Source organism: Akebia trifoliata, chromosome 8 (assembly GCF_017979445.1).
Source record: "Akebia trifoliata isolate Shusen 1 chromosome 8, ASM1797944v1, whole genome shotgun sequence".
Taxonomy (NCBI): Eukaryota; Viridiplantae; Streptophyta; class Magnoliopsida; order Ranunculales; family Lardizabalaceae; genus Akebia; species Akebia trifoliata.
The window spans coordinates 42,037,152-42,060,182 of NC_141382.1; the positions used below are offsets into that span (position 1 = coordinate 42,037,152).

The following is a 23,031-nucleotide window of genomic DNA, read 5'->3' on the forward strand; positions in this document are numbered from 1 at the left end:
TCAATTAGTCTTTCAATATAGACCAAGTTCAAGGAGTTTTTGTTCACTTTTCATGTCGCTCGTGGTACTCTAGTCCAACTCTTGTGTAAGTATGCATGTGGATGGCATTGTCCTCACTTGCTAATTCGATCACTCTGTTACATTCTTTTGTGTCATCAGTTTAAAAATATAGGGATGTCTTTAATATTTATCAAAAAAGGAAGGGCCATTTTTAAATTACATAATAACTTATAGTACACCTTTGACCTTTCTTCCATATAGAATCCGAATCTCCGATTCAACTTTCACCAAACCAACCGCATCTTTGTTAGGTGAGGTGCGAGTCAAACGAAAGTGACCCTTCGGATTTTAAACTTTCCTTAATTGTCAGATAACCAAAAAAAAAATCGCCCAAAACTATAACCTAATTACCAAAAACTCCCCAAAACCAACTCCCTATTTAGAACACCACCACCCTCTTCAGTCTTCACCACCAATTACCAAACAAACGTTCATGGCGATCACCGCTACTTTCAATCCTTCGACACTCTCTGTAAGTTTCCCCAAGCTCAATCTCCACCGTCCATTATCGAACAATTCTCCTTCCATCTTCCGCCGCATCACCATCTCCAAATACTCTCTGAAATGCAAAGCAAAGCAGGATCAAAAGCCGATAATCTTAGATCTCTCCAGTAATAATGGCGGAAACAATGGTGTTGGTCGTGGTGGTGAAGGTGGAGGAAAAGGTGGTGGTGGTGGAGGTGGAGGTGGAGATGATGGTGGAGACAAGAACAAGGAGGAAGCTTTTCTGGCTTTGGCGGAGATCGGAAGATCTTTGGATAGTTTACCGTCAGATCTTGCTTCAGCGATTGAATCTGGTAGGATTCCTGGATCAATTGTGTATCGTTACTTCGAATTGGAGAAGTCTGCAGTGTTTCGATGGTTGCTTCAGTTTGGAGGATTTAAGGAGCGATTGTTGGCTGATGATCTGTTCTTGGCTAAAGTTGCCATGGAGTGTGGTGTTGGAATCTTTACTAAGGTTTGATAATAATTATTTTTTTCTTTTATATTTGTTGATTTCATTTCATTTTGCGTCGATGATGTTTCTCTTGTTTGTGAAATCTCAGATTTTTTTTTTTGATAAATATAAATTTTATTAAAGAAGAAGAAGATGAGAGGAGGCTGAGGTAGCCCCTTACAACAAAACAAGAAAAACAACAAGAAAGGACAACAAGACAGAAAAAAAAACAATTAAGAAGCACAGATATTGTTTTCAAGAAAGGAAAAGCACAGCCGGCATGATGCTATGGATCTCCGATGTCGTCCCAATTAAAAACAAAATCTTGAAAGCACACTCCCTCAAAGTCCTTACTCATCTTGGACCAAAGAAAAAGTAACCCCAAAATCTCTGAGATCACTTTGTGAGATGAGCTCTCCTTGCTGTGGAATACCCTGTTGTTACGCTCTCTCCAGATACCTCAAGCAATAGCGGATGGAAGGATAGTCCAGACATGTCTCTTCCTAGAAGAGAAGATATTGGAACTCCACTCCTTTAAAAGAGCAAACCAAGATAATGGAAGAACCCAATCCATGTGGAAACGAGATAAAAAGAACATCCAAATAGCACAGGCGAAAGAACAATTACATTGATAACCTATAATTTCATGAATTTTTTCAAGTAAATATGGTTAACTGGAAATACTATTACATTGATAACCTATATTAATTTGGAGGAACTGTCTTCATATCTCCAAATCAATATAGGTTAATAGCTATATAACGTTGATTTGAAGTTTAATTCTAGTTTAAAAAAATTTCAACCTTTTGGAACCTTGCCAAAATGATAATAATAAAGCATTTTCATCATCTGCACTATATTGTTTAGGGGAAACAAACTTCTTAGTCCTTAGAGACCCAACCAAATTATATTGTTTCACTGATGTTTTTCTACTTTTATGTCATGTGATGCTTTCTTTGATATAGCCTTTCGTGATTTTTTGTTGGAAATAAAGTATCTATGAGCTGTGGATATAATCTTAATCCTTCTTACATTTTCCAGACTGCAGCAGAATATGAACGGCGTAGAGAAAATTTTATGAAAGAGCTGGATTTTGTTATTGCAGATGTGGTATGTCTTTTTCCTAATATAAATTTGACACTGGTTATACATCTTGTGTTTCTTTTGGGTTTTGGTTTCTAAACATCATATCAGCTGGTACTAAGGACCAGTAGACTAGTGTACCAAACCCCAAGGGGTTTGCCTAGTGGCAACCCGAGCCTTGATAAGCTCCTCAGGAAGGGTAGGTCAAGTGTTTGAAACCCCACGAAGCAATGAATTCCTTGGGTTCACCCTCCATGGTCTGGTTCACCCTCAACTCAACCGGTTGCACGTAGGACTTGCCGAGGGGGCAGTGTGTGTAACCGTGGGATTAGTCTCACCCGAAGGGTGGGGATACCCACGATAAGCAAAAAAACAAAAAGGAAGCACTAAATTTGTCTGTGATTAGTTGGACACGTTTCACATTGTCAATCTTCTTTCTGTTAACTATCAAGGCTCAAGAGATTTGCTTAAATTGCTATAATAATAACTGAAAATCAATTTTGCTGTACCGAATTCTTGAAAAACTGTGTGTGGAGGTTAAACATGCTCCCTCAATTGGTCACTTTAATTGTATAAAGATAATATGTGTTTTACAAGTAGCTTCTGGAGCTAAGATCAAGTACATTGATGGATGCAAACTCTCTTTGTATATGAAGTCTGGTAATTAAATAGCCAAATCAATTGGGTCTACAGTTGAAATTTCACTAGATATGAATCTCAAACTGACAAATTAGTTGCTCTCTCAATAAAATTGCTTGAATTTGCTAACCTAAAACTTCTGTTTCGGTTTTGGCTTTGACATGAATTTGTTTTGAAATGCTTTTGATAATTTATTCTCCAAAAGGTTTTGAATTGTCCACAAACTGACAAATTAGTTGCTCTCTCAATAAAATTGCTTGAATTTGCTAACCTAAAACTTCTGTTTCGGTTTTGGCTTTGACATGAATTTGTTTTGAAATGCTTTTGATAATTTATTCTCCAAAAGGTTTTGAATTGTCCATGTATTAGCTGCAAGAATCTTCTACCCTAAGTGTCCCCCCCCCTCTCTTCTGCCAGCCTGCAGATGCTTGAAACCAACTCTAGTGAATCTGAGGACCTTTCTGTTTCTTACACTGGCATATTCCTTCCGCAATATGGGTATACTGGTCTGCCTTCTTGCTTCCACACCCAAGTCCTCTCTTGTATCCACTTTCTTTTTGTATGAAGCTTAATTACTTTGAATAACCAGTAAACCGCTTAAATAGGCAGTGTTTGTTCTTGTATTAATTTGAATAAGTGCTCAAGAATAATATATTAATTTTCAACCTACCAAAAGTGGGAAAGAAGTCTTTATTACCTGCTCAAGTATCTAGGATTTTCTAGCTGCAATGTGCTGAACTAAGTTTGTCGAGTCTGGAAAATGTTCTGTTTCTAGCCTTTTTTTCCTAATTGCAGACAATGTCATGTTGCTTTTCGAGATAATGCAAGGTCTGTTATATGAAAATTTAGTAATAATCTGTGGGTCAATTAGTTAGAATTTTTCTTTGACAGGTTTTTGACATCTCATTCACTTATTTAAATTATTTACCATTCTAGTCACTTTTTTCTTAGGTAATGGCCATAATTGCAGATTTTATGCTCGTTTGGCTTCCTGCTCCTACAGTTTCTCTTCGGCCACCTATTGCAATGAGTGCTGGGCCAATTGCTAAGTTCTTCTACAGCTGCCCTGATAATGCCTTTCAGGTTATTGTTTCGTTTTCTAAAACTTAATGATAGAGTTTGAATGCATTGTCTCTGTAAAATGATTGGACTCAATTATTTGATTTTTAATTATCTTTTGCAGGTTGCTTTGGCTGGAACATCCTATTCATTTTTGCAGAGAATAGGTGCAATAATGGTGAGTTACCAAGTTTTAACTGATTATTTGACTAATTCTGATCAACTATAATATATTTTAATCTTCTGAGTTTTCCTCAATAAATCCATTACTCTTATAATACTTGGGTCTATTCTGCAGCGTAATGGGGCGAAACTTTTTGCTGTTGGGACCACTGCATCTCTGGTAGGCTATTCTTTTCCTTTTAGTTTGATTTTTTTTTCTCCCAAAAGCATATCTACTAGCAGTATAAAAGAAGAAGAAATTACAAGCCAAGGAGGTTGAGGAGACCTACAAAAGGAACGTTTATGTTTTTTTTTTAATAAGATTGCTTATCTATGAATTTTCTTTACTTATGTAGGGATCTTATGTAGATCTCTAATCATAGTATAAAATAAGGCTAGATTACACCTAAACATAAAAAGTCCAATTATAATCAATATTTTAGCGAGTGCTTATTAATGAAATATTATTTCCATAGATTCTTTTTAAAAATATTTAACACAGTAAAAAATGCATAAAACTCCAGAAATGTCATGCAATTTCAAATGAGTGAGGGGTCTGTGAATTACATTCATATGATTTATGGGATATGTGACTTCAGGTACATCCAGAGTCCAGAGCCATGTAAATCTACAAAGTATAGATAGTTATATTACATTGAAAGGTACATCACAATACATATGTACTTTTGATGCATATCTGTGCCAGATACTTCGATTGAAGTCTAAACCTCGTAGTTGTGCTGTGTTTGGCTGCATTTTTGGTGTATCGATAACGTAGAATCATCTTCACATATCTTTGCCCTGTCTTACTGTATCGTAAAACCCAAGTTTGGTTCTTCATAATAAAATGATAGCATTATTGCACTAAACATTGTAGTTTTAGACTATCCAAGCATTAAAAATAGTCTTTTATTGTGAGAAAAAAAAAGGATTACTGTAATGTATCATAGAGTAATGGTGAAAAACAAGTCTCTTCCTACAATCTACTGTTGTATGGATAGATTAATTGTTTAAAATATATGATAGTTGTAGTTATCTTAGCGTTAATCTGTTTATTGCTGAACAAAAATGTGATTGTTTCTTGTATTTATTCTCATCTGTCTATCTGCATTTTGAACTTAAGGAAGATTAAAACAATGTTTTTCAAGTCAATTTTTTTTAATATAAATGCTGGAATATGATGGTGATGGATATCAACGTTTTTCCAGGTTGGTACAGGTGTAACAAATGCCTTAATTAAAGCAAGAAAGGCAGTTGACACGTCCTTTGCGGGTGAAGTGGAGGATGTCCCAATACTATCAACTAGCGTTGCCTATGGTGTCTACATGGCAGTTTCTAGCAATCTTAGGTATGTGAGAGTTTTTGTAGGTGTCAACATGTACGATTTTTTATATTGGCGTAATTTATAAGGTAGGCTTTCCCCCAAAGGAGTTGATAATTATGTTGACAATGATGACAAAAGTTGGGCACTGCCTATCTATTTACAGCATGGATCCGATACCCATATTTTTGTGTAATTGACCCAAATACCTTGGCTTATACTCAATTTGTTTTTTCCAACCTTGAGTGAAAGTATTTGGGTACAATATGTTACATGCACACTCGTGATTATATACAGTCAAATCAGTTGCTTATTGTAGAGTCAAGGCCTTGTGAACTGCAAGTTTGTAGATCTTAGTAACATTGTGTTTGTTGTTGAACAGGTACCAAGTACTAGCAGGTGTAATCGAACAACGGATTTTGGAGCCCTTGCTACACCAACACAAGATTGTATTAAGTGCAATCTGCTTTGCTGTCCGAACAGGCAACACATTCTTGGGATCCTTGTTGTAAGAGTCTCGACCTTTCTTTTGAAACTTTATCATGATTACCTTGTTGGTTCCATTTACAATTCTCATAATGCTTATTTTGTTTGAGCAGGTGGGTTGATTATGCTCGTTGGATAGGAATTCAGAAGATCCGCGAGTAGAAAACAGGGGTAGATCATGTAGTTGCATTATAATTTGTGAGTTCTTTCTCGAGTGCTTACTGGAATTCAATGAGAAAGTGGTTGATCCCCTTGGGTGCTTTGGTTTGCCCATATTTTTATTTTGTTGTGCAATAGTTGGGTCAGGATTTAGTGTTCAGCTGGGATGGGATGGGATTGTTTGTTGTAGGCGGTCCTTTTCTTTACTTGCTCTGTTGTAATTTGTGATTTTGTCCTTGATAGGTCATCTTGACCTCTGGGTATCCTTTTTTATATCTTATTCTGCTTGGTTTAAAACAAAAATAACATTTATCGAATAAGAAAGGGTATTGGGATTCACCTTTTACCCTAAAAATTACTTTAATCGAATAAGAACGACTGTATTGTAACTCTAATCACACATCTCAACTATCTAAACGTTCAATGTTAAGTAGTTAGTTTTCATTTTGATTGTCATATATTCTTTACTTGCTTTCCTATTACAGTGAAGTGTCCTCAAATGTTAGTTACAGTGCAAGTGGCAGGAAACAGCAAATGTCGCATGGCATCCAATCAAGAAAGTGGGTTTGAATAAATAGGCTTTGGAGGAGATTGGAGCAAATAGGATTGAGTTTCGAGTTCCAATACCAAAGCCAAACTTGGAAGGAGGATCACATCAAGTTAGCAGTTGGTGTTCTGCAAAACTCTCATTTTTCTTTTGACATTGATCATGATACATACATACATATATATATATATTTTTCAAGTTTAGGATAAGATGCACATCAAGATCAATTATTTCAAGTTGAAGACAAGATGCTGCATGAATATCAAAAACGACATGAATTGAGGTAGTGTGAAATGATGGAAAATATAACCTTACATCTCCATCTCCATAGTGCTAACACCTTAGGAAAACTTGACTTGGATTCTTATATCTGCATCTCAGGAAGATTCAGGTGTTCTTTGTGAAAGTCTTTGCATTTATATATATGCGCCCTACTATTTACCCTACGTGTTTTGTCTACGTGGGTTAGAAGTTTTGGAATGGGCTGATTTTTTGGTGAGATCACGTTTTGCCCTACATGTTTTGTCTCACCAAAAATCAGCCCATTCCAAAACTTTTAACCCATGTAGGACAAAACATATAGGGCAAATAGTAGGGTGCCGAACATTTTCCATATATATATATATATTAAATGAAAAATAATACTTCAAAAAATACTAAAAACAAAAATAATCCCATGATTAATAGTGATTTTTTTGACAAATCAAGAAATTTTTCAAAAAATCGTGATTTAATTGACAACTATTAAAATCGTAGATTTTTGTCACTATGATTACTAGTGTCAGCTGACTCAGCTTACATTCTCAAACCTTGACCTATGTCCTTGTTGGTCACTTATCTTACCATATGACTAAGAAAAAATGTTTGTTAACATTTGTTTTATTAATATTGGTGATAATTTATCATGGGATCAGGATCGAGCAACTCCTGAAAAGGTCACAGAGAAAACACATAACTGTCTAGCGAGCAATAATAATGTCGACTAATTGGAAATGCAGCTAAACTAAGGACAGAATGAAAAGGGGATTGATGGAGTAGGCAGAGCCATTGTTGACCATGTATAAACTGATGTTTGAGTTGGATCAGAAGACTTATGACAAAGGATGTATGATAGACTCAGTAGGTCTTTTAGACCCTATAATATGTTTTTGAGCTTTGGTGCTCTCATGTTCCCATCCTTCTGGTAACAACGTCGTAATCAACATTATATGCACACCATTTTAACTATACTGCATTCTGTTGGGTGGTGGTACAAAGGAATGTAAAGAATTTTCTCTGACCATCCAAAAGAATGCAATGTGCTGGAAGGCTGTGATAACCCAACAAATAGTTTGTTAATCAAAATTACAAACTGACACGAATAGTTTATTAATCAAAATGACAAACTTACAGATCAACGGCCTGAGGCTGAGCGCCTTATTCATCAGCCTTGTGAACGTATTGAGTGCGTTCGTCGACCCAAATGGCATCACCAACCACTCCTACAAGCTGTTTTTCGTGTTGAAAGCTTTTTTTTATCCTTCCTTCCTGTCAGATTGGACGCCACCACTACCAGCAAAGATAGGTCGTTTCATCTCCTGGATTCCTAAGGAATGGTGGTCCCAACCCTCAATACATGAGCCTTGTGTGCAGGTGAACTGTGTATGTGCAGAGAGAGAGATCGCGAATATGTTGTCAAGATGACTATAAAAAGACTAATTTTTTTCTTTACATTTATTTCTTTGGTAATAGGCACGGTTTACAATTTTCTAAAACAGTAGATACTAACCAAATACACTAAATGCAGTAGGAACATATGCTCACCCAGAAAAAGAACAGCAACAAAACAAACACATTCTAATCCTTGATTTTCTCCTTAAATGGATAGAAGCAATCACTCATTCGTCAACAGACATTTGATACATTTCAAATTACCCATGACGATGCTTCACCCAATAGACAGCCTCAGATTCATAAATATAAGGCAGCAGATGAAGCCACCTAATAATAATAATGGAAGTGACATCACTCCAAAGAACACATCTTTGGATCATCTTCACATCCTTACTGATGTTGCATAATATCGGGACCATCTAATGACTGGATCTTCCTCAAATTCCAGTGGAGGCCCTCGTGGATGCTGCGCAAGAAGTCATTAGTAGAGTCAACTTGACATGCTGTTGGCACAGGCCAAGGTGCCATACTGCAGACAAGTGCATCCCCAGCTTCCAACTTTTTCCTGTCTTTTCCGTCGAAGGATGCCCATGCCTGCCCCCTACTGTTGAAAGGTACTTGCACCCTCAGTGTCACATACTCAGGTAGTATCAGAGGCCTAAACGATAGGGAATGCGGACAGATTGGTGTAAAGAGGATGCCAGGAACCTGCACTTTAATGAAATTAGAATTCTTTGTAGGTGCGTTTTAGATGGTTATATAACTTACTTATCACTTGCTACTTTGGCCCCTGGAACAAATAATAAAGAACAGAAACTGAACTTGTTTGGGACAAGAAATCAACATTGCAAAATCATGGGTGTTGAAGTAAGAGTAATATTTCTGGGATTCTGCAACCATGGATATTTTTGTAATTTTTGTTTCTTATGGCAGGTAAGGAGGGATCCAAACCTAAACCATTGTACCTCACTGATTCCTCTTCAGAAGCCTAATAGATTGAACCAGCGTAAACAATTGCAAATCCATAAAATTAAGCATAATTGGGGAAGGACTTTTAATTGAGTGGGACGTCCATCTTTTGCCATATATTACTTGAACAAGTTGGAAACACAATTGATGGTGTTTCGACGAGACAGTAAATAGAAAGTAAGTAACCAAAAAATTAAGAACAGAAATTCAAACATGAAAAAACATATAACACACAAAAATCCCAAAAATTTAATCTGAAACCAAGAGGTTAAAAAAACAAAAAAACCAACAACACTATGTTAGAGGAACTAAATAGATAGATTTATTGGATGATGTAGGACTGAGGCATGCATTCAAATGCTGCCCTTAACATAGATTTCAGCTCTGCAAAGATGTTGTTTTGGTGTTTCTAGGACTCAAAAGTGTCAACCCCCCAAGATTCAGCGATCAAACTGGCCCAGTTGCAAGTACTAACAAACCAAGCTCCACAATAAACTCATAGTGTTCGACCGTAGAATTATCTTTAGAAGAAGTATAAATATGAAATAATTTAGAGAATAGAGAATGTTGCAGTATTTTTCAGGTCTCCAAAAGTGGAGGAGACCCCTTTATACAAAGATATTGAAAGACCCTTTCCCGAGTTGCATGTACATTCACTTGTTTAATGACACCCATTTGAAGAAGTTTTGCAAATATAAGGCATCTTTGTCTGAATACAAAAATTGTAAATGAAAGGGTCAAACATAAAACCCATAGGTGACATAACAATTAATGAGATTAATGTTTAATAACAAATTAAATTTACCAACAACACCAACAGTCACCAAAATTAAAGTTGAATGGATTGAGATAGTGAAAAAGGATATGAATACACTCTCAATAACAGAAGAAGTGGCTCTAGACAGAATGGAATGGAGGAACAGGATTCATTTAGTTGATTCAAATCCTTGGGATAAGATGAGTCACCAAAATAGTTGACTGCTATTAAATATTGGTTAGTAACCAGGAAACACCGTGACCCAGTAAAAACAAACTCCCAACATTCAAAAAGCAACATACGAACTTAAAAGATAATGCGAAATAAGGATCACCTCCACAGTATGGTACTCCCAAGTCCCAACCACAATTATTTAAAATATTTTTTCAGGTATGGTGATGTAATATTTCATTAGGCCATTTCTGGGAAAGGGTTGAGAGCTGGTAATGGTATCTTAGTCAAAGAATAAACTAACCACACAAAGAATGGCCTGAAATAACTTCATCTCATTTCCAGATTCGATATATACATGTAAATGTTAATGCAAGATGGATTAAGTCAATATGAACCTCAACTATATGAGCACACACATTAGAATGTCAAGTGGAGGTTAGGTTGCATTAACTCATATAGTGAGAAAAGACAAAAAAATTTAAACATTTAACGATGATCACTACAACAATAATAAGAATAAGAAGCAATAACAATAACAAAAAGAATAGATGATGTTAGAACATGCCTGTGGATGGACCATTGATCCTCCAGCTGCCAACGAATATGCAGTGCTTCCTGATGTTGTTGATAGAATCAATCCATCCCCTTGGACACTTGTTACGAAAGAGGAATCGCAATAGCATTCCAGATTTGTGAGGTAGGATGATATACCACGATCAATTGTCACCTCATTCAGGACAAGAATAGGTCCTTCGGTCTCTAATTCATCTTTGGCTGAGTCTCTAATAACATGGCACTGGAGCCGGTGGCGTAGTGTGATACTAATGGGGCCCCTTAAGATTGAACCAAGGTACTCCTTGTAATGTTCACTTTCTAAGGTCTCTATTAAAGATCACTTCAGTAAAAGTACTACTGCACAAAATACTTTGAAAACCAAATCAAATGCTATTTACTTAATTGAACTGACTACCATATTCATACAAGATGAAATACCATAATTAGACAGCTAAATGTGTAAATTGCAGCAAATTGATGGTAACAAATCTTCATGAGTGAATATTATGTGTAAAGTCCTTTCCACAGAAACTTAATATATATTTTTATAACTTTTATCAATAGTTTTAGAATAGATTTTTTCTTATCTCAAAAGAAAAAAATTCAGGTCAACTTCTGCTGACTATTGAAATGTTTCCACCCAAATCTTGCATTTTTACAACTGGAATTTGATATTTCAGTCAAAATTTACTGTTCACCTGAACATTTTCATGAAATAATTTTTTTTGATAGACTGCCATCAATATATTTTGTGGGACTATGTTCAAATTTAACACTACGGACTTGATACAAGGAAATAAATTGTAAAACCATTGCTGATTGAAAGATATAAAGCAAATAACATAAATGGTGAAACCAAATATTTAGCGAAAAAATAGGCATCTACAAGTCACTCCAAGAATAATAAAATATTTTAATATGAGAAAGATGGGTTTTAGCAAAGATGAAGGATACGAAATGGAGTCATAAAGCCCAGAGATCCTAGGGAAAACGGGACAACAGGAGGAACAGGTCCTTTGAACATCGATGCCGCCTGTAAAACAGAAGCAAAAGATAAGTGCTATAAGGGATGATTAAAAAAGCATTCATACATAAATAACATGGAAGAATACAAATTCAGAATGGTATTAATCACTAAGGAATGATGACGGAAAAGCACATACATCCAGAATTGTACACCTAGAAGTCAATCCGTCTGTAGTGCAATAATCATCATAGTAGAAAATGTTTACTTTCAACAACTTTGAGAGTGGAAATCAATGGTACGAATTTAAATAAGGTAGCTATTTCTTGCACCCCAAAGTGCCAAAGCTAATGTAGAGACTAAATTATTTATTAATGGCACAACAAGATTATTCTACAAACTTTATAAAATGGGATATCTAATGTATCTTGCAATATAATGTCCATGATAAATTCCAACATGAACAAAGTTCAAGGGAAAGAATGATGACATAAATTTCTCTTTATTTTTTCTCAGTAAAAGAAATTGCTGGTAAATGACTTTGAACAATCACAGACCTATAACCATTAGTTGAGAGTGTCACACCCATTTGAAACCAAAACTTGAATGCCCTTTGCAAGGATTGCAACACTCAAATGATATTGGGCTATTTACTCCACATGTGCATCACCTGGATTGAGAGCCAATGGCCCTTGCAGGCCTTTGGTCCAAGTCAAATGCTCCTAGAGCTATGGTCCCCCACCAAATTGGGGCTGGCATCAAGACCCCTTGGGTCTCATGCTACATTATGTGGAGTTTTTAAACTGAATACAATTTGATGAATTCCATAAAACAATTTAAATACAGAATCAAATTGCAGAAACAACATTCATTAAAATATGCCTCATTCTAGCACTTACCAGAAACAAGGAGTGACTATGACAAAAGACTTAAACCAAGATGTGGAAAATGTAAGGCACATACCCAAAGAACGGTTCCATCTCCACCAAGAGTTACAACAAGATCAACTTTTGTGTGCAGCAGTAATATTTCCTTGTCTGCAATGCAATGAAGAAAAATAATTAACTCATAAAAATTTTGAAAAAGAAAAAAACATGAATGTAAGACCATACTAAGGCAACTTGTGACTTAGACTCTTCTTGGGTATAAGGATTCAGATTTTCTGGTAGACATAGATCAAAGGAGATAGATCTCTAGTTTATTTTCTTCTTTAGTGGTGGGCCATGTGTTGGAAAAGTAAGAAACAAAAGTGCATTGCAAAACATCAAGGCTTTTCAACAGCATGTTTGGAACATGGAACTCCAACCTACTAAAAAATGACTTTGAGGACAAGTCGAAGATTGTTAGCATAATGCCCTTGTAAAACATTCTACGATACCTTCATTAATTTGTTCATAAACTTTCAATTTATATCTTGTCTACTTCATATCCATTTTTATTAATTATAACATGTGGGTTTGTTTATGTTACTTCTTTAATGGTTGCTTATTCTTTTTATGGGGTGGTATGCTTTCCATGAATGATGTTGTCCTTAGGGAACACCTTAGCAGAGCAGGTGGAAAATTTTGATTGCTCCACAAGAGAGAACTAAGGCCCTGTGTGGATACACCTCTCCGCGCAAGAACAAAAGCTCAATCTCTCCCCGCAAGAGCAAAAACCTCTCCGTGGAAGAGCAGGTCCTTGGAACTTCTCAACAAAGAGCAAAAAACCTCTCTCCGCAAGAGCAAATACCTATCCAAACGTTTGCTAGCTCTCCGCAGGAGCAAAAGTCGTCAAGAAGCTCTATCCAAACGCAGTGTAATTCTCTGGACATGTACATCTAAAATGCTTATTACCTAGGTTAAGTTGAGACCTAACTTGAATGGTCATTGTATAAGGGAATATGGGATGATATTGTGCCATGTGATATATCCTCCATCATGAAAATAGTTTTCCACATCATGACTTGAAATATCGTACCGTTTCGGAATGTATCGACTAATACGTATCGTTATTTGGTCATAGAATCATGAAGTAACGGTGGGGTTCCACATCAATAAAGTATTGGATCAATCATATCTTGACTGAGATATATACATTAGCCATGACTCTCAACTCTCTATTATAGTACTTTGTCATTGTGTGTTATATTATGAGTTGATGGCGCATTTATGGTATTTCAGTATATTATTTTGTTTGACTATACAGTTATTTGAGATCCTTTAAGGTTGATTTACTGTTTTAATAAACTTGCATTAATTATAAATGAGTTTATATGATTAATCTGCATATTAGGACTATTGTTTAGAATTGTGAGTTTTTCTGCAGGGTAACTCCCGTTACTCACCTTACCAATCATATCAGTTTCAGGATGTTCTAGTGATCAATGATCAACTTTAGAATGGTTGCCAGTTTTGAAATCAATAGGTTTGTGTGTCGCGAGCGCTAGTAGATAGAGTAGGTTGATTCACATTGAGATAGCTGGCAGTATGTGCCAATATTTCTTTCTATTACATATAAATAGAGGGAGTTGTGGGATAGAGCTCTTGCTTTTGTTTAATGTTTTTATTTAGTTATGTTTCTGTTGCAGTATATTGTATCATTGTATTATATGTGTTTATCATCGTATGGGAGATATCTCACACCTAAAGATTCTAACACTTAATGGGGATGCATGTTAGAATTTGGGGGGTGTGACAAAGGTGCTCAAAGACGTTAAGCTATTAACATATAAGAAATAATCATCAAAGTACAATTAGAGCAATAAAATCTAATTATTCTTATTCAAAAAAGAGAAGACATTGCTCACCATCTTCCCAAGACTGTACAAAGTTGAAGTAAGAAGACTCTGTTAGAAGTTCAGTTCTCACTCGTGGTTCAACAAAAATGTCTAATTTCTTCCGATCTTTCAGCCATCTATGGAGATAAAGAGAAGAATGAAACTAGTAAATTGAATGCAAATATTGGCTTTGTAAGCTACATCTAGGCAAAAACACAATGAGAAAAGGCAGTAGATCACATTAAGCTAAACCAATTTATGCTAAAAACAAGATAAAAACTATGTAGTTTGGGGAACACAGTCTTAGCAGCATAAAAGATACAAGAATAACCAAGCCTAAGCAAGATGTAAACTAAAGCACTCAGTTTTTAGATACACCCTAAAAGTCAACAGAAAGTAAGATAAATACCTATAGAGTTACAACCTTCAATCTTACATCATTGAATGCCAAAGGAGCCCAATTGAAGTAAATAGTCCCACTGATGATTCTTTTGGAAAAATGTTAATTGTATATGCACGCCATAATTGCATATGAATCACAAAATTATATTAAAAATGAAATATTTGCACGGTTTTCTCAGAGCCTAACTCTACCATGACATTGAACATAAATACTGAGAAAGAAATGCTCTAAGAACAACAAAAGGCAGCAACTATGGATACTCCAACAATCACACCTGATCATTTCTGCACATAGAATTCGAACGGAAATTGAATTTGGTTTGCTCAAAATAAGCACTGTTTGTGGGGGTGATTCCCACTTCAACGAAATCTGAAAATGAAAAAGGAGTGTTCAATTAGAAGAATGATGGAAAGAAAACAGATAAATAAGTAACAGCAGCAACAATTACACAACAAACACATATCAGAGACTAGGGTTCTCCTTGAATGAACAGGAGAACAATTTGAAAACAGCCAAGAAATTTTTTTCATACTTATATCATGAGCTTGTCTGTATGATGATGGCAAACAAAGAACCATATTCTACACTGTAGTAATATTACCTGTTTACTGCTCCGCTCTGCTGTTGTTATATTTCCTCTCTCAAAAGAGACAATATCATGCTTGTGCTGACCACTACCATTGCAGCCCCATGAAAGTCTAAATGAAGCCTACCTCAGGTAAAAAAGAAAAATTCAGTTATGTTTTATGATAGCTACCAAGTATTAATTCTTTTTTGGAGTCTGCTTCTCATTCTGTGCATATCAAACAATTTCTTGCTGTCTACTCTGAGAATGCATATCATGGACAAAACAAATAAACAAACACGGTCAGCCTACCTTTCTCCTAATCTTATTTTGAACCACCTTGGAATCGTAATCTGTTTCTCCGTCCCGAAGAACCTCATGGGAGCAAATTCCATGTTTTCCACAACACTTCTCAGATGGCTCACTAGCTAGGCTCCTGACCACTGCTTGATTGGATACATTCTCTGTTTTATTTCCCTCAGAATCACAATTAGCACCCTGAGATGACAGTTCTGTAAACCAGAGGACATCCCTTGGTTAACATGATGTAATTACGAACACTGAAAAGAACTAGGATATTATTTGCGCATAGAAGGGCATGAAAAAAATAATAATCTATACTAAATAACTAATTACTTGAAGATATGGTAATTTTTCTAGCAATTACTGCAATATTTAAATTCCTATTGTATTTGTTATTCCAGTTCAAGCACTTCATGCATATATATTTGCGAAAACTAACAGACTTCTCTCCAGATTAAATAAATAATAGGTTTTGGTATAATGACGGATATTAACTCTGTTTACTAAAATAAAAAAAATTAATGAAGCAACAGTGTATTAAATTATGATAATTATAAAGATGTATTAGAGCTCATCTCCAGCCATACTCCATGCCAAGTTGTACCCTGCATGATTTTTCAAAGAAAATGTAGTTTGTCTAACTCATTAAGAAGTTTCTGAAGTCTTTCGAAAATTATAGGGTCCACGCGTTGCCAAAAAAGAGAATATTACTAAAAAACGAAGGCATATCATTAGTAAACCTTTATGTTCCTGATGCAGATTTCGTGCTTTCTCTAATTCATATTTACGCTTCCATTCAGCTGCCTCAGCTTGAGCAGAAGCCTTTGATTCAGCTACTCGTCTTAATGCCTTTGCAACAGCTAGCAATTAATGTAAGAAATGTAAGCAATAAAATTGTGTAACAAGTTCATACTAGAGAATAGACCACACAAAACTAAAACCACCATCTTGTGAATAGAAAAAACCAGATATAAGATATGATAGAATTTCCTATTGTTTTGGTATCCCATTTAGAATCTTGACAAAAAAAAAAAAAAAATACACATAGAATTTAACGTTAGAACGATTTCCTAAGCTTTCTTATAGTTTTTTATTTCCGTTATCATGCAGTTTCTAATCAACGGAAGCTTCATATCCTGCATTTTCCTTCCTCTTCTCTTCTTTCATTTTTAGTTATTATATTCAGATAACATTAAAAGAACAACCACAGAAGCAGACTCCTCACATATGATGACATAAAACTTAAATGTTTTCAGTGAATGAAAAAGAAATTCTAAGAAATAGAACCAAAAGATCCCAAAAAACAAAGAATGAAGAACCTGAAGAAGAAGAAACTAAATACTAGATCAAAACGACATTAGCTGAATGTTAATTGTCTGCCAGAATGATGTGACACGTAGAGGACAGATAGATTTGTTGAGCCGAGTTTACGATAATTCTTCAAGTTGAAATCCTATTACTTGTTAATAAACTGTTTCAAGTATAACTAATTCACCCAACCTAGAGATGAGATGAAATAGTATCACCATTTCTTGAAAATGAAAAACTCCAAATAGTTCAAGGGAAGCATATTCTTACTCCTCAGTGCTTCTGAGAACTCTATAAGATGGTCATCAATTCCCTTGACAGATGGCTGTAGAAGTAACTCCTGTGCTATCGTTTCTGAATCCAAGACTGAAAGTGAATCCATAAAACCATTCTCAGGTGGCGAGCTCATGACACTGGAATTACCCTGTTCAAATGAAGCTTGATGTTAGAAACTCTGAGTTAACAGGGGCTTCCTATTAAGTAAAATATTTATCCCGCACAACCATAATACATTGAATTCAATATTGCCAATCCTATACGAAAGGTATAATAACATCCCTCAACAGTTGAATCAATTTGAAGAAGGCCTAAAGTTGTTATATTATCATGGAGCAACAGAACATGCCAACTGAAACCAACCAGGACTGAGATTCCAATGGTGAATTTTCAATAGGTATACTGATAGCAATTCTAAATACGCATTGACATTAGGTGAACTAAAAAAAACCAAGTTATCTATAAGTAAAATCATTAGTTAAAGATTAGGTTTCGATCATCAATGTTAAACATAAAGATCCTCGTAAAACCCCACCCCTTTCATCCTAGATGCGATCTTCACCTTTCAACAAATTACTCAGATGGTTATCCTAGAAATGAAGTTCAATAACCTATGGCTATTTGCTGTACAATAAAAGAAAAAATGAATTGTTATGAAGAGTGTAATATATTTATAACACATTAGACATTTATTCTAAGTTTGCAATACATTTTGAGAAGATAAAAAAAACAAGTGATAACTTTCTACACATAATTTATACATTTAATGGTGCTTAAAAAAGAGTCTAACCATCAACATATCACACACTATTAAAAATAAAGTCATAACATCAACATATCATTTGAGCAAAATAACACACTATTTAAAATATAAAAAAAAGCCATAACATCAATATATTAGCATCAACTCTCACATTTAGCAACATTTATGAACCCAATCTCATACCAAAAAAAATCGGGTTATTATTAATTTTATTTATTTTGAAAAAAATGTGTTTAAAACGTGATTAAAATGTAAAACTATATATATATATTGAAAATTTGCATTTTTTTTTTATCATTTTAATCATGAGAGGTACAAAACAAGTTTTAAATGAGACTTTTAAAAAAATTACTATGATTGTTATCACCTTCTTTCAGCCATCTAACTCAGGATTTTTGCCTCCTACTAATTTCTTCTAGGTCTACAACTCTTTCAAATTATTCTCTTAACTATTTCTTCTAAAGATTATGCCATGCGCTCTTTCTTAAGATCCAGAGAGGCAATTTCAGTTAAAAAATCAATTTCCTTTTTGTTTACCCTTCCAAAGACTTTCTTTGTTCCACGACACAAGCTTCTCCTCATGATCTAGGATCTTACATCTGAAATGGTACCTTATTCTACCAGAGAAAGAGAAAGGACTTCACCACACCTTTATTAGATCTATGAAATTATGATGATGCAACCACATGTTGTCAAACCAAAAGGGAATGAAAAGGTTCAGGACTTTCCCTACATCTAAAACTAGAGGAAAATGATCAAAAGAAAGTTTAGGGTCCGCCATCACACTCATATGAAAAATAGTCGTTTGATTATTTTTCCAATTAAATGTATTGCCCCAAGAAGGAGATCCATCTAATGATGATTTATAAGACTCCTTAATACACTTGTTATTCTCCATCCTCCCTTTTTCTCAAAAGAGAATCTAATAATATTGAAATCCCCACCTAAACATGTAGGATGATCCCATAATCCAACAATGCTGTTCAATTCCTCCTAAAGCTGTCTCCTTCCCATTATTATGGATGAGCCAAAGACTAGGTAGAAAACCCAAGTGAATTCTTCATCTAACATTTGCACAATAAAGAAATTGAGAAGAGCCTTACTAAGGTGCCAGATTAAAAACACGGAGTGCTATTTTATCCCACGAAACCAAAAATGCCACTTATTGATCCAAGTGCCAAGAAATAAAAAATTAATTTTTCTTTTAAATTTTACTTTCTTATTTTTTTCAAATTCTTTGAATAGTACTTGAAACTCTCCGTTCAGAATTCTTGCCACATTCAAGCTTATTCTAGATTAAATCTCTAGGATTGAGGACAAAAAACACACCAGTGTCACTTTGACTATTTGAGTTGTCTCCATGCCGGCATGTGTGGTGGCACTTGAACACTCATCATTGGCATGACACTTCTGGACATGTACAAAAAAAACCCTCATAAGATATTATCAAAGCGTCTCATTTTCAACACGTAACATTCTTTTGGGTCCTCAAGCAGACCTTTCCCTAGGTCGCCCCTTCTACTAACATCTCCACTGCCCACTTTGTACCAGCTTTCCCTCTAGTAGCCTTCTTTTTGGGCCCCCAGGTATAGTCTTTTCCCCAAGTAGCTCCTCCACGGTTTAAACGGTGTTGGCTCTAATACCAAATGATACGAACCCAACCAATACACCAAAAATACTTGGGCGTTAGTGGTGCAAAAAGTTAAGCCCATATCTCCTCGGGGTCGTAACAGATTCTAGTAACAATTTATTACATGCCAATCCTCCAATAAATGAGTTGTGATTTTCTAACTCCCCCTCTGACAAACTCCCCCCAAACTCTCCGCCGTGTGTCTGTGCATAGAACCATAGATTTTCCTCATGATACACAATTGCACATCCCTATAAATATGTGCAGTTATGTAACCCGAGGAAAAAATCTATGGTTCTATGCACAGCTAGGCGGGGAGAGTTTGGAGGGAGTTTGTCAGAGGGGGGAGTCGATTTACCATTATTCAAAATTTATTAAATGTCAATCCTCCATGTCAAAAAATTTGTCAAAACGGCAAAGGTTTACTCCTCTATCAGTTTATCAACCAAAAATTCCCAAATTCACAATTCTTTGCAATTCTACTTCCTAAATTCAATAATTTCTAACCACGTAATTAATTGTCCAAACTTCAAACAGAAACTACTACTGCAAAACTTGACAAATTAGATATTCAGAAACTCGAACAGATTGTGATTAAGATACCAAATCCAAAACAATTAATAACAATAAAAAATTAACAGAAAGAATCTAACACAAACTCAGCTCCATATAAGAAAAATCATTCAAAGATCAGAATTAACGACCCTGAATGAACTGGTTTTCCAATTCCATAAAATTGAGGTTAACAAGTTGTACATGCGAATCAAACTAATCAAAATTCCCAAAAAACAGAATCAATCCAGAATTATGTCGAAATCAAAACAGAGAGAGAAAGATAGAGACCGTACAAGTGAATTGAGCTCGCCATGAGACATGGAGAATGGAGAGAGAAACAGAAGTCAGAGAGATTCAAAGCTGTCAGCGAGAAAGAAGAAATATATAGAGAGATAGAAACAGAGGAAATGGTTAGGAATTTATTTGGATTGATGGGGGGGTTGGTGAAACTGTGAAAGGGTAGACCGGTAGCGAGAGAATAGTATAATTTATCCTTTATTTAAGGTTATTTAGACATACCCCTTCATGTTTTGGTCAATATTTGAGATCCCCTATATTTTCAAACTGACAACATACCCCTCGACCTCAGTCTTCTCCGATAGACTAAATAAGAATAACATAAATACTCTTGATTTTTCTTTGCTAAAAAAACCAATCGTCTTCAAGTTCTTTAATCTCTAATGTATTTTTTAAGGTTGATTTATAAAAACATGCTCAAAAAATTGTAAAATTTATATTTTAACTCATTATTCATTTTAATTTCAAAAATGATAAATCTATCATTTTCATAATTAAAAATATTTTACTTAATTAAAAAAAATTACTTTACTATAAAGTGGATTTTATTAACTATTTACTCAAATTAATGTGGGGAAAATTTTACTATTTTATAAATATTAAATATTTTTTCTACTTGCCTAAAATGTTATAATTTTAAAAATGGACGATTTACCATTTTTAGAATTGAAATGAATAGTATGTTGAAATAGGAACGTCATAAATTTTCTATATATTTTTCTATTTATTGAACCTCATCTTCAATCCATCTTAGTTTAAACTTTTATAGAAAATTCTTGATTTTTTTTAGGGACAATAATCACAAATACCTATTTTTTGAAAATATGTACAAAAAAGTCCATTCTAGAAAAATATGGACTCTTTAAGACTCACTTTATCAAATAATAGTCTAAAAAAGATTTTTGAAGTAAAAATATCGTAATTACCCTTTCAACTATTTTTGAGGTTCAAAGACATGTTTATTTGAAGTACTCCTATAGTCCTTGACTATGATTATCTCTTATAGATCAATGAAAAATAATCTAAATCAAAATGTATATATCCTTGTTATCTTTTCTCAAAATTTGTAATCTTTAACAGGGGCGAAGCCAGGATTTTCTGTAGTGGGGGCAAACTATGATCAGTTGTATAGTGAAGATGAATGATTTTAAGGAGAAATTAAGAGGTTTTTAGTTAGTAGTTGAAGAAAATGATATTTAGGTCATTTCCAATAAATATTTGAGAAGTCCCGGTCAAGAGGCAATGTCATCAACAAAAAATTAAAGAGGTGAGGGAGTGGGGACAAATGGGCATGTAATTAATTGAAAATATATGGGTGTTTCAAAGTTCTGTGGCTCAAAAATGGGAGGGAGGTGAGGGTGTGGGGGGAAATGGGGAGAGAGGTGAGGGAATGTGAACAAATGGGACATGTAATTAGTTGAAAATATAAGGGTGTCTCAAACTTCTGTGGGGGCAAAAATTGGAGGGAGGTGAGGGTGTGGGGCAAATGGGGAGAGAGGTGAAGGAGTGGGGACAAAAATGATATGTAGTTAATTGAAAATATAGGGGTTTCTCAAAGTTCTGTGGGCGTAATTGCCCCCACCAATTCCTTACTAGCTCCGCCCCTGATCTTTAACTCACATAGATGATGATGACTATAACAATGACGATGAGTATGGTCATCATCATTGTCAAACTGATTTAGTCTACGTATATTAGATTTATTAAAATCAAACGTAATGTTAAAATTCGACTTGAATGTTCATCGAATTGATTTAACTCAAAAATTAATTAGTCGAACCAAATAAGATTATATTGAATTTATTACTAGTTTTTAATAAATAAATAAAACTATTTTTATTTTTTACATAAATATTAATTATCATATAACTTGATCACTTAGGATATTTTTAGATGAAACCACTTTGAAAAATTGTTAAAAGAGTATTTCAAGAATTTTCCTTAAAAAAATGGTATAATATATTTAATAGATTAATATTTTATTAAATAAGATTTAAATGGTCTGTATTCTTTATCAAGAGACTATTTGGTATATATTCTCAATAAAGAGTCCTTCACAATCATTTTCTCTTTTTTTTTTATTATAAAAAATCTATCATCTTCTACTTCAAAAATCCCATCTTATAATTGAGCTTAGACTGTTGAAATAGATAAAATGTTAAGATTGAAGATTAGTGTAAAAATATTCATTTGAGAGGTTGAAGATGACTGCTTTGGAGAAGAAAAACCAACAGTTTGGTTAAAGGTTGAAGATGGGGGCATATAGGTCATTGTACACGTGTTTATAGAGAAGACAGAGGTCAAGCGGTATCTCAAAGGTTTGAAAACATGGGGCTATCTCGGATATTGAACAAAACGTGGAGAGGTACCTCTAAATCATCCTTTATTTCCGTTTATAGTTGTTTATGGGAGGGCGGGTGAGAGAGGGTTAGTTCCGTTGGGCCCACTTTTCTGCTTAACGAAATGGTGGAGCAATTGCATCACATGGCTTCCTAGTCAACGACTCCGCTGGACAAGACTAGTGATCCAATACTTGTGAATCTGTGTATTTAAATGCTACCATGTCTTCGTGGCGAATTTCTATTAGAGAAAATATTTTCTTTGTCTTTATGGTAGAGATTTTGATTTTCAGTCATAAGTCGGACAAC

The 23,031-nt window shown here is 34.8% G+C and overlaps 2 protein-coding genes across 3 annotated transcripts; one reads left to right on the forward strand and one right to left on the reverse strand.

Moving 5' to 3' along the window:
- The first annotated feature begins 408 nt into the window (after positions 1-408).
- Positions 409-6,270, forward strand: LOC147396909 (protein RETICULATA-RELATED 4, chloroplastic-like). Its single transcript, XM_086452210.1, has 8 exons — positions 409-1,018; positions 2,039-2,107; positions 3,671-3,802; positions 3,903-3,956; positions 4,077-4,121; positions 5,149-5,288; positions 5,644-5,769; positions 5,861-6,270. Exons 1-8 carry the CDS (start codon positions 494-496, stop codon positions 5,907-5,909), a joined length of 1,140 nt encoding a protein of 379 aa, XP_086308336.1. The 5' UTR covers positions 409-493; the 3' UTR covers positions 5,910-6,270.
- A 1,852-nt stretch (positions 6,271-8,122) lies between these two features.
- On the reverse strand, positions 8,123-20,539 carry NADK1 (NAD kinase 1). 2 transcript variants are annotated; one of them, XM_086452208.1, is made up of 11 exons: positions 20,380-20,539; positions 17,133-17,286; positions 16,295-16,414; positions 15,564-15,763; positions 15,288-15,395; positions 14,961-15,055; positions 14,314-14,420; positions 12,489-12,562; positions 11,516-11,594; positions 10,572-10,879; positions 8,123-8,814 (listed from the first exon to the last, which is right to left on the reverse strand). In XM_086452208.1, exons 1-11 carry the CDS (start codon positions 20,404-20,406, stop codon positions 8,497-8,499), a joined length of 1,590 nt encoding a protein of 529 aa, XP_086308334.1. In that variant the 5' UTR covers positions 20,407-20,539; the 3' UTR covers positions 8,123-8,496. The 2 variants fall into 2 exon arrangements, with proteins under 2 accessions (XP_086308334.1, XP_086308335.1); XM_086452209.1 differs by lacking the exon at positions 16,295-16,414.
- Between the last annotated feature and the right edge of the window lie 2,492 nt (positions 20,540-23,031).